Below are 18,263 nucleotides of genomic sequence, written 5' to 3' on the forward strand. Positions count from 1 at the left end.
ACCTTTGGGGATCAGTTAAATTGGGGGATAGTCTGTGTTGGTACGTGTGAGAGAGATCCACCTTTCCAAGTTGTTGGGGTTCATCTCATACTTCTGAAGGTTTGAGGGTGCTGCCTGTTCCATACCCCCCCTACTCCTCATCTAGCCTTTTAGGGGTACAAACAATAGTAATTGGGGCCTAGTGTGGTTGTGTACGTGCGAGATACATACACTTTTTTTGATCATATTTCCTATTCCGCTATTCAATAAAAACCTTTGAGGATCAATTGAATTGCGGGATAGTCTGTGTCGGTACGTGTGAGAGAGATCCACCTTTCCAAGTTGTTGGGGTTCATCTCATACTTCTGAAGGTTTGAGGGTGCTGCCTGTTCCATACCCCCCCTACTCCTCATCTAGCCTTTTAGGGGTACAAACAATAGTAATTGGGGCCTAGTGTGGTTGTGTACGTGCGAGATACATACACTTTTTTTGATCATATTTCCTATTCCGCTATTCAATAAAAACCTTTGGGGATCAATTAAATTGCGGGATAGTCTGTGTCGGTACGTGTGAGATCCACCTTTCCAAGTTTTTGGGGTTCATCTCATACTTCTGAAGCTTTGAGGGTGCTGCCTGTTCCATACTCCTCCTCCTCCTCATCCATCCTTTTAGGTGTACAAACAATAGTAATTGGGGCCTAGTGTGCTTCTGTACGTGTGAGATACATACACATTTTTTGATCATATTTCCTATTCCGCTATTCAATAAAAACCTTTGGGGATCAATTAAATTGCGGAATAGTCTGTGTCGGTACGTGTGAGATCCACCTTTCCAAGTTTTTGGGGTTCATCTCATACTTCTGAAGCTTTGAGGGTGCTGCCTGTTCCATACTCCTCCTCCTCCTCATCCATCCTTTTAGGTGTACAAACAATAGTAATTGGGGCCTAGTGTGCTTCTGTACGTGTGAGATACATACACATTTTTTGATCATATTTCCTATTCCGCTATTCAATAAAAACCTTTGGGGATCAATTAAATTGCGGAATAGTCTGTGTCGGTACGTGTGAGATCCACCTTTCCAAGTTTTTGGGGTTCATCTCATACTTCTGAAGCTTTGAGGGTGCTGCCTGTTCCATACTCCTCCTCCTCCTCATCCATCCTTTTAGGTGTACAAACAATAGTAATTGGGGCCTAGTGTGTTTCTGTACGTGTGAGATACATACACTTTTTTTGATCATATTTCCTATTCCGCTATTCAATAAAAACCTTTGGGGATCAATTGAATTGCGGGATAGTCTGTGTCGGTACGTGTGAGAGAGATCCACCTTTCCAAGTTGTTGGGGTTCATCTCATACTTCTGAAGGTTTGAGGGTGCTGCCTGTTCCATACCCCCCCTACTCCTCATCTAGCCTTTTAGGGGTACAAACAATAGTAATTGGGGCCTAGTGTGGTTGTGTACGTGCGAGATACATACACTTTTTTTGATCATATTTCCTATTCCGCTATTCAATAAAAACCTTTGAGGATCAATTGAATTGCGGGATAGTCTGTGTCGGTACGTGTGAGAGAGATCCACCTTTCCAAGTTGTTGGGGTTCATCTCATACTTCTGAAGGTTTGAGGGTGCTGCCTGTTCCATACTCCCCCTACTCCTCATCTAGCCTTTTAGGGGTACAAACAATAGTAATTGGGGCCTAGTGTGGTTGTGTACGTGTGATATACATACACTTTTTTTGGATCATATTTTCTATTCCGCTATTCAATAAAAACCTTTCTAGGGCAAGATCTTAAATTACAGAAATATGAGGAGACCGTCAAATAAGGGCCGTGGCCTGGGTCGTGGTGCTGCTGGTAGAGCTCCTGTTGCAAGGAGAGGACATGGTCGATCTGTGCCAGCTACACGCACAAGTGAAACACCTTCCTCAAGTGTGAGTAGGCGACAGAACCTGCATCAGTATTTGGTAGGGCATCAAACGCCCCTAGAAGTGATGAGGCCAGAACAAGTTGAGGCGATAGTAGATTGGTTTGCTGCTGACAGTGCCTCCAGTTCCTTCACATTGTCTCCCACCCAGTCTACTGCAGAAAGGTCAGAGTTGGCACCTGCAGCCAATGTCCAACCGTCTTTCACCTCACCCCCTTGCAAATCAGGCCAGCAGTCTGAGCCCCAAGCCATACAGCAGTCTCTTATTCTTTTTGAGGACTCTGTCAGCAGGGTTTCCCAGGGCCATCCACCTAGCCCTGCCCCAGAAGTGGAAGAGATTGAGTGCAGCGATGCCCAACCACTTATTCCTCAAGATGAGTACATGCAAGGATCATCGCAGCACGTCTCCGATGATGACGAAACGCAGGTGCCAACTGCTGCGGCGTTCAGCATTGTGGAGACCGACAAGGAGGGCAGGGGTGAAGACTGGGTGGAAGATGATGTGGAGGACGATGAGGTCCTCGACCCCACATGGAATGAACGTCATGCAGGTGAACTGAGTAGTTTGGAGGAAGAGGCGGTGGTCGCACAGAGCCACCAGCACAGCAGAAGAGGGAGCAGGGTGCAGAAGCGGAGCGGCCGTGCCCTAGACACTACGCCCGCTACTGCCCAACGCAGCAAGGGAACGAGCGCACCAAAGTCAGCTCAAAGGAGTTCTCTAGCGTGGAAGTTCTTTAGAAAATGTGCTGATGACAGGACACGAGTGGTTTGCACCCTGTGCAATCAGAGCTTGAAGCGAGGCATGAACCTTCTCAACCTGAGCACAACCTGCATGATCAGGCATCTAAGTGCAAAGCACGAGCTGCAGTGGAGTACACACCTTCAAAACCAAGAAACGTCTCTGGCTCATCCTGCTTCCTCTTCTGCTGCAGTCTCGGCCGCTCCAGCCACATCTGTAGTGATACCGGCACCTGCCACCCCGCAAACAGACGATCTGTCAGCAACACCACCACCTGGGTCACCAACAACCATCTCCACAATGTCCCGTGGAAGCGTTCAGCTTTCCATCTCCCAAACACTTGAGAGGAAGAGGAAGTACCCCCCTACCCACCCGCGATCCCTGGCCCTGAATACCAGCATTTCAAAATTATTGGCCTTTGAAATGCTGTCATTCCGTCTGGTGGAGACGCACAGTTTTAAAAACCTTATGTCGGTGGCTGTCCCACAGTACGTCGTGCCCAGCCGCCACTACTTTTCCAGGCAAGCCATCCCTTCCCTGCACAACCAAGTGGGGGAAAAAATCAGGTGTGCACTGCGCAACGCCATCTGTGCCAAGGTCCACCTAACTACGGATACGTGGACCAGTAAGCACGGTCAGGGGCGTTATATCTCCCTAACGGCACACTGGGTAAATGCAGTGGCGGATGGGCCTGAGGCGGATAGCAATTTGGCGCATGTCCTTCCACCACCGAGGATTGCAGGGCGCTTCAGTTTGCCTCCTGTTCCTAACTCCTCCTACTCCGCTTCCTCATCCTCTACCGCCTCCTCATCCGGACAGCGTAACACCTTCACCACCAACTTCAGCACGGCCAGGGGTAAACGACAGCAGGCAGTTTTACAACTTGCCTGTTTGGGGGACAAACCACACACCGCGCAGGAGTTGTGGAGGAGCATGGAACAGCAGACAAATGAGTGGTTGCTGCCAGCGAGCCTCAAGCCCGGCCTGGTGGTGTGCGATAACGGGCGAAATCTCATAGCAGCTCTGGGCCTAGCCGGTTTGACGCACATCCCTTGCCTGGCGCATGTGCTGAATTTGGTGGTGCAGAGGTTCCTTAAAAACTACCCCGATATGTCAGAGCTGCTGCAGAAAGTGCGGGCCGTTTGTGCGCACTTTCGGCGTTCTCACCCTGCTGCTGCTCGCCTGGCAGCGCTGCAGCGTAACTTCGGCCTTCCCGCTCACCGCCTCATATGTGACGTGCCCACAAGGTGGAACTCCACCTTGCACATGCTGGAAAGACTGTGCGAGCAGCAGCAGGCCATAGTGGAGTTTCAGCTGCAGCACGCACGCGTGAGTCGCTCTGCGGAACAGCACCACTTCACCACCAATAACTGGGCCTCCATGCGAGACCTGTGTGCCTTGTTGCGCTGTTTTGAGTACTCCACCAACATGGCCAGTGGCAATGACGCCGTTCTCAGCTTAACTATCCCACTTCTTTTTTTTTTCAAATTCTTTATTTATATAAGTCATACAAGAGATCAAAGCAAGTATCAAACAAAAGAATAATACTACAGGATACAATAAACGGTATCGGTAAACAGCAATCCCAGAAAGTGCATGACATCAGAAATAAAATCTATAGGGGAAGACAGCATACCCGTAAAATATCCATATGAGGTAAACATTCCCGTTTTTTCCAGACCGGTAGAGTGCAATCAACTAAGCTCAAGACAATCACTGCAATCGTCTCAAGATGTGCTAGGAGGATGCAACAAGTCTCACGCACACGGGACCTCAGACATCCAAAGGTGTTTCCATTAAACATCTGGAGCGATAGAATAGAGGGATAAATGCAAACATCCAGGGTAAAAGGAAGAAGGGAGGGGGAGTGAGTAGGGGACAAGGGTGGGGGGGAAAGAAAGCAGTGGGGGAAGCTCCGGCATCATGCCGGGAGACCGGGAGACACATCGTGGTGTGGGTAAGTGGGGAAGGCCAGTCAGGTGTCATCAGTGTCCTCCTGCGCGGGCGACCCCGCTGACAATCACAGCTCCTGCCCCGAGGTCAGTCCCTGAAGTGCCATCCCCTCAGCAGAGAATATGAATACATTCCAGACGGACCAAGTCTTGGAGTACTGTTCCTTTCTGCCCTGTGCAGTGAGCACCATGTCCTCCAAATCGTTTATCCACTTGACCCTCTGCAACCAAAGGGCAATCGTCGGGGGAGAGGGGCTCTTCCAGCAGAGGCTGATACATGCTTTCGCTGCATCGGCAAGATGCCTCAACACCGAGCTTTTATAGCGTTTAGGAGCAATGCCCGTGCAGTGCAACAGGAAGAATGCCGGGTCGTCGGGGACAGCCCGGTCTGTCATCAGTTGGGAGATACGACGCACTTCGGCCCAGAAGTTCCGAAGCCTAGAGCAGTACCAGAAAACGTGGGACATGGTGCCCACTTCCTGATGGCAACGCCAGCACATGTCGGACGCCTCCGGGAAGAACCGGTGCAGTCTGGCCGGAGTAAAGTACCAGTGTGTAAGGACCTTGTAGTTGGATTCCTGTATCTTCGTGCAGATGGAAGATTTGAGGGAGAAACGGATCATATTTCGCCTCTGGGATTCAGAGAATGTCTGGTTCAGTTCCCTTTCCCATTTAAGGATACCCGGTAGGGCAAAGTCCGCGGGAGGGTCCGAGATCAGGGCATAAATCTGCGAGAGGGCATGCGGCAAGTGGCCCTGTGTGGACAGGAACTGCTCAAAGGGCGTCAGGTCTCGCCCAAATGTCGAGGGCTCGCCCAGGCCTCCAAGGAAGTGAAGAAGCTGCAGGGCCTGCCACCTGAGCAACCGAAATCTCCCACTCAGGGAAGTCAGCTGGCAGAGAGTCGGCCAGCCCGTACCCGAGACGAAGTGTGATACCTGGAAGATACCCTCCCTAATCAGGGCGCCGAACCTGCCGCCCTCACAACCAGGCCCAAACGTCGGATTCCCTAGCAAAGGGTAGAGCGGGCCTCTGCCCCTCGAGAGGCCTCTATCCGAGGCCGCCAGAGAGCACGCCTTAAGTGTGGGCCCTATAGTAGGGTGACGCATTGCCTCCGCAGGAACTCCCCTGAGGACAAGCGGGGCCCGCGGTAAGTATATAGGAAATAGGGAGGCCTCCAGGGCAACCCACAGTTTCAGATCTGCGTGACGCGCCCAATCTAGCCATCGGGTGAGCATGGCCGCCTGGTAGTATCGTCTAGGGTCCGGAAGCGCCACACCACCGTGTCGCTTAGGCAGCACCAGGTAGCGGCGAGCCAAACGCGGTCGCCTGCCTGCCCACACAAAATCGGTGAAGATCGACTCAACCTGCTTCAGGAACCCCCCCGGGAGTGATATCGGCAGTGCCTGAAAGAGGTATAACAGTTTGGGAAGGATCGACATCTTCAAAATATTACACCTGCCGAACCAGGAGTGGAGCCCCTTTGTCCACCTCTCCAACAGGGTCCGGATGCTCACCAGGAGGGGAGGGAAGTTGAGGCGAAACAGGTCGGCCGGATTGGGGGAGAGCACGGTCCCTAGATATCTAAGCCCCCCTTGGGCCCATCTGAATGGGAAGTCCGAAGCCAGCAAATCCTGAAGAGGCCGTGGGAGGGCCACCCCCATGATCTCTGACTTGGAGAGGTTGATCTTCAAGTTGGAGACGGATCCAAACACCTCAAACTCCCGCAATAGGCACGGGAGGGAGACAAGGGGCTGGGAGAGGGAAAATAGGAGGTCATCGGCGTACGCCGAGACCTTGTATGTGGTATTCCCCACAAGGATGCCCGAGATGCTCGCATTCGACCGTACTCGGTTCAGGAAGGGTTCCAGGGAAAGCGCGAAGAGGAGAGGCGACAAGGGGCACCCCTGGCGGGTACCATTGCGAATGCGGATCTGATCCGAGAGGACCCCATTCGCCTTCACATGTGCGCTCGGATTGGTGTATACACTCCGAATCCACGCCAGCATTCGATCTCCCACGCCAAACCTGCGGAGCGTCGCAAACAGGTAGTGCCAATTTACCCTGTCAAACGCTTTTTCCGCGTCCGTGCTCAAAAATACCGTGGGGAGATTAGTGTGGCGAGCCTGGTGTATAAGATCGATAACCTTGATGGTGTTATCCCTGGCTTCGCGGGTGGGGACAAAACCCACCTGATCTCGATGCACCAGTGCCGGTAAGAGCATCTGAAGTCGGAGGGCCAGAAGTTTGGTAAAAAACTTCAGGTCCGCATTCAACAGGGAAATCGGGCGGTAGCTCCCGCAGGCGGAGGGGTCCTTCCCCTCCTTCGGAATCACAGAGATGTGGGCACCCAGGGCCTCTTCCCGAAAAGCAGTGATAGTCCCCACCGCATTGAAGAATCGCAATAAGTGGGGGGCAAGGGTCTCCTTCAGCGTCTGATAGTAGGACACAGGTAAGCCATCCGGCCCGGGGGCTTTACCTTTTTTCGCAGAGGAGATCACCACAGTGAGTTCCTCCAACGTGAACGGCGCCTCCAGTTCCTCTCGATCCGAGGAGGAGATGCCCGGGAGTACCACGGAGTCAAGATAGGCCAATGTGGCGCCCTCATGCGACGGTTGTTGGGGAAGATCATATAGACGCGAATAAAATTCAGCAAAGCACCTAGATATCTCTCTAGGGAGGTGGACTTTAGAACCTCTGGCGTCCAACAGGAAAGGTACATAGGAGGCCTTTTGCTGCTCCCGAAGTGCGCGCGCCAGCACCTTCCCGCACTTGTCCCCCGCTTCATAGGAAACCCGCTTACAGCGCTGCAGTGCGGCCTTGGCTCTGAAACGCAAGAGATCCGCCACCTGCGACCTCAGATGAGTCAACCTCAGGCCGGTCTCCCCATCTGGTCTCCGTTTGTGTCGCTCTTCCAGCGAGACCACTTCCTGCAGGAGTGCGTCTAATTTAGCCTCCCGTTCCCGCTTGAGGCGAGCGCCATGACGGATAAGCACCCCTCGGATCACTGCCTTGTGGGCCTCCCACAACACGCCCAGATCACACTCCGGCGTGGAGTTCAAGCGGAAATAAGTCTGAAGTTGCTGCGTGACGTCCGCAAGAACGTCGGCATCCTGTAGAAGCCCTTCGTTCAACCTCCAATGCCAATCCGCGTCCCGGAGGGTTCCGCAGAGGCCGACAGACAGCGTGACCGGAGCGTGGTCGGACCAGGTAACGGCGCCTATCTCCACAGCCCCTACGTACTGGAGGAGGCGGTGTGGGATCAGAAACAGGTCTATCCTGGAATAGGCCTGATGGGGAGCGGAAAAACACGTGTAATCACGTTCCCCTGCATGCAGGAGCCGCCACGCGTCCACCAGTTGAAGGTCGTGTAGGACTGACTGAACCAGTCGGCGCGTACCCCGGGGCACCGACGACGATCCCGTGGAGGTATCTAACGTCGGGTCCAGTGGGAGATTAAAATCCCCACCCAGCAGCAGACGTCCCTTCGCGAAGTCGACAAGCTCCGTCAGTACCTTCCGGAGGAACACATCCTGGTGGACATTTGGAGCATATACCGTAGCCAGGGTCACCGCAACATCCCCCAGTCGGCCCCTGAGAAACAGGAACCTACCCCCCGGATCCTCCCGACGTTCCAGAAGGGTCCAGGGGAGTCTGTTGGAGATCAAGATAGAGACCCCTTTGGACTTGGATTCCGGATTGGAGGCATGGTACACACATGGGTAGAATCTATTTTGTAGGAGGGGAAGGCCTCCCGTCCGGAAGTGAGTCTCTTGTATAAAGGCCACGTCAGAACGGAGGCGCCGCAGCTCCCCAAGTAGCATGCGGCGTTTCTCAGGCACGTTCAGTCCCCTTGCATTAAGGGAGGTCACCCGCACAGGATCCATAATGAACAAGGAGGGGGGGAGAAGGGTAAGGCGTAAGGGGAGGGGTCAGAGGAGGGGGGGAAGAGCACCGACGGGTAAAGGAGAGCAGGTGAGAAAGAGATGGGGGGGAGGATCAGTAGAGAGCAATCAGTAGAGTGTCCACCGATCAGGGACCGTGCAAAGGGAAAGAGGGGAGGGGTGCACAGGAAAGAAAGGACCAGGGGAAACAAACAAAACAGAAAAGAGACACCCCTTGGGCCTACCTCTCACACAGGAGAGAGCCCGGATACGAGGTGTAGTCCTAGAGGGGGGTGTAGAACAGAGAAACGGAGACTGGGTGGGATGTAAACGAGCCTCCCGGACCAATCCCACCCCATCCCCTCTGGAACGTTACAGTCAAGCCAATGCAATTCAAAACATAGTAATGGTACTACAGTGCCACGGAAATTATGACGCAAGTGTAATATGCAAACTCAAACATAACATTGCTTTACAGGTGTACACAGCAGAGGACACAGCAGAGGCGAATAACCCAGGTGGAGGTACCCCTCAGCCACCAACCAAAACCACAGGTGGCGAAAGGGGGACACCCACTGCCCCGTAGGGTCAGCTAACCCCGACCGAGGCCTCCATCCAGCACAGAGAAACAGCCACATAAACAGTCGCTCAAGGTCCCCGTGCAGCAGCCAGGAGGGACGGACATCCAGTCCCCCCGGCTCCCCAGGCCCCCCACACACCATCCCCCGACATTTCCAAATATACAACGTATCTCCCCTCCCGGGTCCCGCCCAAACCCCCACAACACAGCACATTCCCAGGCACCCGCATCCGCGACCCCAGCGCCCCACTCCCCCAGCCAACATAGAAAGCCAAAGGGAGCACTGCGCCAGTGGACGAAGACACGGACACCCGTCCCCCTCCCCCCCCCGCCCTCCAGCCACAATCAGCCAACAGTCTAAAGTTAACCGTGGATCTCACCCCCGTCAGCCCCCCAGCCAAGCCAGTCACAGTAGGAAGGTGTCCGCAGACATGACCCCCATCACCAAAAAGTGGGCGCACCACAGAGACCGTTGATGTCTGCAGGGTCAGGGCAGGCCAGGTAATGGCAACCAGGGCCGACCACCGGCTCAAGGAAGCGGGTACAACAGGGGGTCAAGGGGGGGACGGGTCATCCGGGTGGAGCTCCATCAGGCAGACTGCCGCAGAACATGGGGCTCTAGGAATGTTCCGCGGGCAGAGCAGAAATCATGCCTCTCCCAAGGAAAAAAAAAAAAAAAAAAAAAAAAAAAAAAAAAAAAAGGGAGAGACCGGGAGTGTGTAGGTCCATAGCGCAGAGTCCGAGGCCATGTCCAACAGCCTCATCGGGTAGATAGGGATGGGGAGCGGATCAAGGACGTTCCGTGCGGGCAGAGCAGGGCAGCGTACGAATCCACAGGAGATACTCCGAGCCCCGCAGCAAGACACCCGGGGATGGCGGTATAAAGAAGGGGGGGGGGGTCACCATAGCGGGTGCAGGGCTCCAGGACCAGGCCACGGGAACCGGGTGGTTCCACAACGTCTCGTAACCCCGGTGACCACCCCCCATGAGAGCAGATGTGTGGGTCCGGGACAGGCCGGGGCAGTCTCGTGTCAGGGATGCATAGGGGACATTAAGCAGCAGGGGAAAAAGTACTCATCTGTGCCGTTGAGTCAAGTCACCTCCGGAAGGTCTCCTCAGTCCTCTCGCGTAGCCACCGACGGTTCCCCACGGGCCCGGCGGCCCCTCCGTGGGGTACGGGGAAGGGGTCCCCCCTCCAACCTGGCCGCCGAGGCAGCCCGTCTGCGGGAGTTGGGGAGCCTCTGGAGCCAATTCGGCACCTCCACAGGCGGCACCCCTAGGAAGGCGAACAGCCCAGGAAGTTCATCCGGATGCTGGAGCACGAAGGAAGAAGAACCCTTACGAACTGTCAGGGAGATGGGGAAGCCCCAGCGATATGTGCAGCCTAACTGCCGTATACGCTCCAGGAGGGGTCGCAGCAGAGCCCTCCTCTGCAGGGTGGCCCGGGACAGGTCAGGTAGAATGCGTACACTCGCCCCATCAAAATCCACCTCCCCGGCATCCCAGGCCTGACGGATGATCGTGTCCTTATGGGAGTACCGATGGAGCCGGCATATGACGTCCCGCGGCCTAGCGACATCTGGGGAGCGGGGTCCCAGGGCTCTATGGACCCGGTCAAACTCCAGGGAGGACGGTGGTATATCCGGTGCCAGGCGCTGGCAGATAGCCAGGACCGTAGGCTGCAGCGACTCCGGACCTGTTGCCTCCGGGATGCCCCGCAGCCGTAGGTTGTTACGGCGGCTGCGGTCCTCCATCTCCTCGAGCCGTAGTTGGAGCTCGCCCACGTACAGGTCCTGGGCCACTTGAGCCGCCTCCAAGCGAGACACTCTGGATTCCAAAGAAGACGCTGCAGTCTCGCCCGCAGAAACACGTTCCGTCAGTACCTGCACATCCGTGCGGACGGCTTGGATGTCCCTAGCGTGGGCTTCTTCCAGTCTAAGGGCCAGGGCCTCAAAGTCCCGCTTCGTGGGAAGCGCCTGGATCAGGGCCCGCAGATCCCCCGCATCACCCGCCGACAGGGGCATCGCGTGCGAGCTGGCCGTAGAGATCGAGGGGGACGGAGGCTGTGTGTCCATTCCAAACAGGACCGGTGCTGTCGGGGAGACAGGTGCCGAAGCCATAGCTGTCGTAGAGTCCCCACGTGGCTTGTTGCGGCCGGTTCGGGCAGAGGCCGAGCGGGTCTCAGGAAAGTATCGGCTGAGTTCCGATCCCGGAGGGGTGCGGAGTGGCTTCCGGGGTCCCCTCCTTCGGTTATTGCTCATTCCGTGGCTAAGAATGGCTTAGAAGCAGGTCGGGATAGGGTGAGACGGCCGGAGCTCAGGGAGTATGCTTCTTCACGCCGCCATGTCCAGGACACGCCCCTAACTATCCCACTTCTATGCCTCCTTGAAAAAACAATTCGGGCGATGATGGAAGAGGATGTGGCACAGGATGAGGAGGAGGAGGAGGATGAAGAGGTAACATTTCCAAGGCTTTCAGGGCAGTCATTCGCAAGGGGCTCCGAGGGTGGGTTCCTGCACACGCAAACGCCAGGGACGCAATTGTCCAGCAGGGGCACAGTTCTGGAGGATGAGGAGGATGAGGAGGAGGAGGAGCTGGAGGAGGAGATGGAACCATGTTCACAGCAGGGTGGCACCCAGGCCAGCTCATGGCCATCACTGGTGCGTGGCTGGGGGGATACAGAGGACACGGACCATACACCTCCCACAGAGGACAGCCTTTCGTTGCCTCTGGGCAGCCTGGCACACATGAGCGATTACATGCTGCAGTGTCTCCACAACGACCGCCGAGTTGCCCACATTCTAACTTGTGCTGATTACTGGGTGGCCACGCTGCTGGATCCCCGTTACAAGGACAACGTACCGTCCTTAATTCACTCACTGGAGCGCGATCGCAAGATGCGCGAGTACAAGCGCACGCTGGTAGACGCCATGCTGCTGGCATTCCCATCTGACAGCGGGGCCACAGTGGAAGCACAAGGCAGAGGAGGAGGAGGAGGAGGTCGCCAACGCAACCAGGGCACCGCCAGCACCTCAGAAGGCAGGGTTAGCATGGCCGAAATGTGGAAAAGCTTTGTCAGCACGCCACAACAAACAGCAGCACCAGCAGCTCAGATGGAACGTCTTAGCAGGAGGCAGCATTTTACCAACATGGTGGAGCAGTATGTGTGCACACGCCTACATGTAGTGAATGACGGGTCTGCCCCCTTCAACTTCTGGGTCTCCAAATTGGGCACATGGCCTGAGCTTGCCCTTTACGCCTTGGAGGTGCTGGCGTGCCCTGCAGCCAGTGTATTATCTGAACGGGTATTTAGCACGGCTGGGGGCGTTATAACAGACAAGCGCAGCCGCCTGTCCAGAGACAATGTGGACAAGCTCACGTTCATTAAAATGAACCAGGCATGGATCCCACGGGACTTTTCCGTACCTTATGCAGAATAGCAATGGATACCGACCTTACCCACCCATTGTTCCATTTTTGCTCTTTCTCACTCTTTTGGGGTGTACCCTCATTTAAAATTTGTGAAAAGAAGCAGTGTTGGCTACCTCGTCCTCCTCCTCAGGGCCAGATTAATGTAGGGTCTATTGGAGCTGCAGCTCCAGGCCCCTACCTTTTATATAGGCCCCGGGTTGGCCATATTCACTGTTACCGCTCTTCTGTCACTTGTAAACACAGAAGTCTGGCTTCTATGCTCGCTTCCCCAGGCAGCACCCTCAGAACCTCCCCACACAGCGTGAAGGCCGGACAAGGAGGGACAGTTGGCGATGCATGGATGTGTTTATGGGCTTCAGAGACAGCATCCCATGTTGAATTAGGCATGCATGGCTGCACCCTTCCTCCTCTGGGTGCATGGCAAGGCACGGCCCTAAGGCCCTTCAAAATCCTCAGCACCAAGCCCATGATGCTGTTAATCCGGCCCTGGTCCTCCTCCACCGCCGCTTCCACCTACACCGCCCATAGGTGTGCGCAGCCTATTGCATTAAGGTGTGCACCCCAAAGTTGAAATACACATGCATGTGTTTGCCAGCAGGGAGAGTAATGTATCGGGGCCATGTACCTGTAGGCAAGGAGAAATAGAGCAGAGCAGGTCCCAGGGAGATCTTTCCCATCTCCTCACTGGCAATGCTATGTGCCCTAGGTGATTAGGGTGTGCCCAGGCACACCCAGCACACCCTGTGCGCACGCCTATGTCACCGCCACATCCACCACCACCTCAACCTCCCTCCTACTCCATATGGGCCTCGTCCTTCAGAGATGAAGAAGAACATTGTTTTATTTTTCTGTTTTTTTTTGTTGTTTTAAGTTATTTCCCTATCCACATTTGTTTGCAGAGCACTTGCCATGCTCTTAATTACGTTTTGCTGCCATTTGCAGCACTCTAGCCCTTTCCTTTGGTGTTTTAGAGCCATTTTAGTGCCTTAAAGTTCGGGTCCCCATTGACTTCAATGGGGTTCGGTGTCCGGGAAAAGTTCGGTAAAAGTCCGGGACACGGACCCGGACTTTTTTTTAAAGTTCGGCCGAACCCGTCGAACACGGACATCTAGGTGTCCGCTCAACCCTAGTTACTATTACTTGAACAGCGGCAAAATACATTAAAGTGGTTGTAAATCTCAGACATGGAATATGAACAAAGCATATCCCTCTATAGTGTGTACTTGTCTTGATTAAGAGCACTAGGTGCCATTTCTGTCTGCTGCTTTGTTCTTCTGCTATCGGCATGAATCACTTCTGATAAGTTTTCTTCACACCAAGAGAAAAATGGTGAAGGGGAGGGAGCTCCAATAGATTGACAGCCTCAGCTCTGTTCCTGTGAGTTGTGTAAAGAGGGGTGTGTCCCTTCCCTCCAATCAGCTTTCAGAGCTCTCCTCACTGAACTATGCAGAGTGTAATTTCAGCTCTCCACCCCCCTTTTTTTTAACTCTCAGACAAGTTTAGACATTCAGCACTTTGAATGGATATAGAGGAGAGGGGGCTGCAGGTAAACAGACAGGTACAACTTATGTAGGAGGATTTGTTTCATCTCGGTGTATCACCTGAGGATAGTCCCTTCACTGGGTATAAAGTGCCTTGCGAAAGTATTCTTCCCCCTTGAACTTTTCGACCTTTTGCCACATTTCAGGCTTCAAACATACAGATATAAAACTGTAATTTTTTGTGAAGAATCAACAACAAGTGGGACACATTCATGAAGTGGAACTAAATGTATTGGATATTTCAAACTTTGTGAACAAATAAAAAACTGAAAAATTGGGCGTGCAAAATTATTCAGCCCCTTTACTTTCAGTGCAGCAAACTCTCTCCAGGAGTTCAGTGAGGATCTCTGAATGATCCAATGTTGACCTAAATGACTAATGATGATAAATAGAATCCACCTGTGTGTAATCAAGTCTCCGTATAAATGCACCTGCACTGCGATAGTCTCAGAGGTCTGTTTAAAGCGCAGAGAGCATCATGAAGAACAAGGAACACACCAGGCAGGTCCGAGATACTGTTGTGGAGAAGTTTAAAGCCGGATTTGGATACAAAAAGATTTCCCAAGCTTTAAACATCCCAAGGAGCACTGTGCAAGCGATAATATTGAAATGGAAGGAGTATCAGACCACTGCAAATCTACGAAGACCTGGCCGTCCCTCTAAACTTTCAGCTCATACAAGGAGAAGACTGATCAGAGATGCAGCCAAGAGGCCCATGATCACTCTGGATGAACTGCAGAGATCTACAGCTGAGGTGGGAGACTCTGTCCATAGGACAACAATCAGTCGTATACTGCACAAATCTGGCCTTTATGGAAGAGTGGCAAGAAGAAAGCCATTTCTTAAAGATATCCATAAAAAGTGTTGTTTAAAGTTTGCCACAAGCCACCTGGGAGACACACCAAACATGTGGAAGATGGTGCTCTGGTCAGATGAAACCAAAATCGAACTTTTTGGCAACAATGCAAAACGTTATGTTTGGCGTAAAAGCACAGCTCATCACTCTGAACACACCATCCCCACTGTCAAACGTGGTGGCAGCATCATGGTTTGGGCCTGCTTTTCTTCAGCGGGGACAGGGAAGATGGTTAAAATTGATGGGAAGATGGATGGAGCCAAATACAGGACCATTCTGGAAGAAAACCTGATGGAGTCTGCAAAAGACCTGAGACTGGGACGGAGATTTGTCTTCCAACAAGACAATGATCCAAAACATAAAGCAAAATCTACAATGGAATGGTTCACAAATAAACATATCCAGGTGTTAGAATGGCCAAGTCAAAGTCCAGACCTGAATCCAATCGAGAATCTGTGGAAAGAACTGAAAACTGCTGTTCACAAACGCTCTCCATCCAACCTCACTGAGCTCGAGCTGTTTTGCAAGGAGGAATGGGCAAAAATTTCAGTCTCTCGATGTGCAAAACTGATACAGACATACCCCAAGCGACTTACAGCAAAAGGTGGCGCTACAAAGTATTAACTTAAGGGGGCTGAATAATTTTGCACGCCCAATTTTTCAGTTTTTTATTTGTTAAAAAAGTTTGAAATATCCAATAAATTTCGTTACACTTCATGATTGTGTCCCACTTGTTGAAGTGGGACACAAAAGATTTACCCTTTTGGATGGAGCTTCACTTTAAGCTCTGCCACCCACTCCCTAATGGTAGGGACGGTAGTCATTTACCAGTGCCTGGGAATCAATGCATGGCCAGCAATTATAAGAAAACAGAAGAGTTCCTATTACTATTTGCAGTTGGCTTGTCTTGATCTCGGTTGGCTGTGGCTTCATTAAAACACACGTTTGAATATATTGTTTTGTGCATTTCTTCTGTTGTTTAAAAGTTACCTAATAAAAATGAGCGTATCCTTTTTTTTTTTTTTACCTGAACCTGTTCTGTTAAATTAATAAAAGTACTCATTAGACTCCTCTATTGCAGCACTACCAGCCCGTTCAGCCTCTGTGGATGAATCTAGACCAGAGCTTGTGTTCAGACTGGCCGTAGGCTCGTTATCTGTCTCCGTGCTCCATATAGACCCCCTACCACCGACAGAGGCCACGTCCAGCCCTAATCCGCTGACCCCGCTGTCAGTTGGGTTCTTCAGCCGCATAGAGGCATTACAACCAGAGACCTTCACGCAGAACGACTTTGCCTGTCTACGAAATATCTTTGCGGAAGCTTGCACTCATGACCACCTCAGGTACCCATAAGTCTTTATTGTGTTTCTTCTTGAACTATGGCTACGTCAATACCACTACTTTTTTTTTTAAAAAAATAGGAAAAACACACTGTGTTTATTAGGCAGAGCACGGTGTGGGGAAAAAAAAGTCTGGAGAAGCTGAGCCCCGGTCATGTGACTTGACAAAGTCCTGTGACCAGTCTCTGCTCCAACCATAGAGTGTTCTCTGTAGTGTTATGTGGACTGCATTCTATTGAAAGGCTCATAAAATGTAAGTGCAGAGTGACATACACGTAGAGCTGATTGCTATTAAAGGGGGTTTTAGTGTGATGTTTCAATCAGACAAACTCTGCTGTTTCTTTAGATAACCCATAGTGCTCTGAGAATCCATTATAGTGCCAGTTTAAAATAGAAATGGCAAAATATTTTTGTATAGATAAAAAAAAACAAAAAAAACATAAATGCCTTTTTTCTCTTTTTTATAAGTGATCACATTCCCTCTGTTCTCGGTTGCGTAAGAGCTGGGGGAGGAGATGCAGCAGTACACTGAGCTTTCCAGTGAATGGCTGTACAGTGGGGGTGTGTCAGGTCAAGTCTGATCATTGGAGGAGAGCAGGCAGAGTTCCCAGCATAGCTAGAGAACTGACCACGGTGTCCTTTCCTGCTTAATGTGGTCAGTTTTTAATAGGAAAGCAAGGGGACTATCAGGAACACCAGGGATTTCACATAAATCAAGCAATACCAAGAGAACCAGATACTCTCTCATACAGGTACATGGTACAGCAGTCACATATCAGGAATATAAAGTGTTGGTGTAACAAACACTTTAAATATTTTATGTTAAACCAAAACTGTATGTGTGTATGCATATGTTATAAATTAAAAAAAAAAACAGATTCAAACCCATCATAGTTTTTCTTTAAGCTTGAAAAAGAATGTACGTCAGATATTTTTAAATATTACAGTTCGTCCACAAAGGACTCCTAACCCAAAAAACAAAATGTAACATAGTCGGCCTTACCAGTCCTTAGATGTGGTGGCTGCATTAGTTTTCTTTTACATAAGCCCACATGCAAAAACTAGCCATTGTGTAGTGTGCAGACTGATTGTCCGTTGTGTACAGGCGATGACTGTCAGTGTCTTGCATTGTAAGGCTCCATGTACACGGGACGTTGTTAAAAGTCCCTTTGAATGCTGGAATTTTTAGGACGTTTGAAACGTCCGTTCAGTCGCGTTTGTACCCGCGTTTAGTGGGCGTTTAGCAGCGTTCCTAGAGGTCATAAAAATTATTCCCCTTTAAAATGGAAAAACGCGAACGCTAAACACGGGTCATCGCGTTCGGACGCGTTCAGATGCGTTCGGACGCGTTTGTGCGTTTGAAACGCTGGGAAACACACGTTCGAACGCAAATAATTGCGTTCTAAAAACAGTCCCTGAACGCAACTGCCTGCAAATGACTGTAAACAACCTGGTGTACATGGACAGATAAGATAAAATGTAGGTGGGTTCAGGGGCTTCTGAAAAAAACGCCCAACTGCTCCTAAACGGCCATTTCCAGCGTCCCGTGTACATGGAGCCTAACATTGAAGGGAACTGTTCACTTTTTTTTTTCCCCTTTTTTCAACTTTGTTGAAATGTCATGTCTGCATTTACACAATTTATTGCAATCCACCTCAAGGCAATGTTGTGGTGGAAATAGGGCACATGGAAAACCAGTTTCGATGTGCCCTAGCAGTGAGCTGCAAGGTAAAGTAATAATGTGCTAGTATGCATCGCTTACTAGAACATTATGTGAAACTTACCTGAAAATGAAGCCCTCCAGCTCCAGACAGCATCCATCTTTACTTGCATTCCTTCCGTGTCTGCGGCTGTGTGACTGGCCAGAGCCGCAATAATGTCACTCCCGCGCATGCATGGGGAAGCTGTCATTCACGGCACAGGTACCTGAAGGAATGGTATGGCCATTCCTTCAGAGCGCATGCACAGATGATGTCATCGGCTGCATGTAATGTAAATATTTCCTAAACGGTGCAAGTTTCGGAGATATTTATAGTACCTATA

General features: G+C 51.6%; 1 protein-coding gene across 3 annotated transcripts in view; it reads left to right on the forward strand.

Annotated features, from left to right (window-relative positions):
* ATG2B (autophagy related 2B) overlaps positions 1–18,263 on the forward strand; it is a 170,429-nt gene that overhangs the window by 57,450 nt on the left and 94,716 nt on the right. For all 3 annotated transcript variants that reach the window (XM_082242639.1, XM_082242640.1, XM_082242641.1), the window contains exon 11: positions 15,962–16,223. In XM_082242639.1, the coding sequence (XP_082098765.1) occupies positions 15,962–16,223 (262 nt within the window). The remainder of the gene's footprint in view (positions 1–15,961; positions 16,224–18,263) is intronic.

The sequence above is a fragment of the Pelophylax lessonae genome (genome assembly GCF_965119305.1).
Source record: "Pelophylax lessonae genome assembly, chromosome: 13".
NCBI lineage: Eukaryota > Metazoa > Chordata > Amphibia > Anura > Ranidae > Pelophylax > Pelophylax lessonae.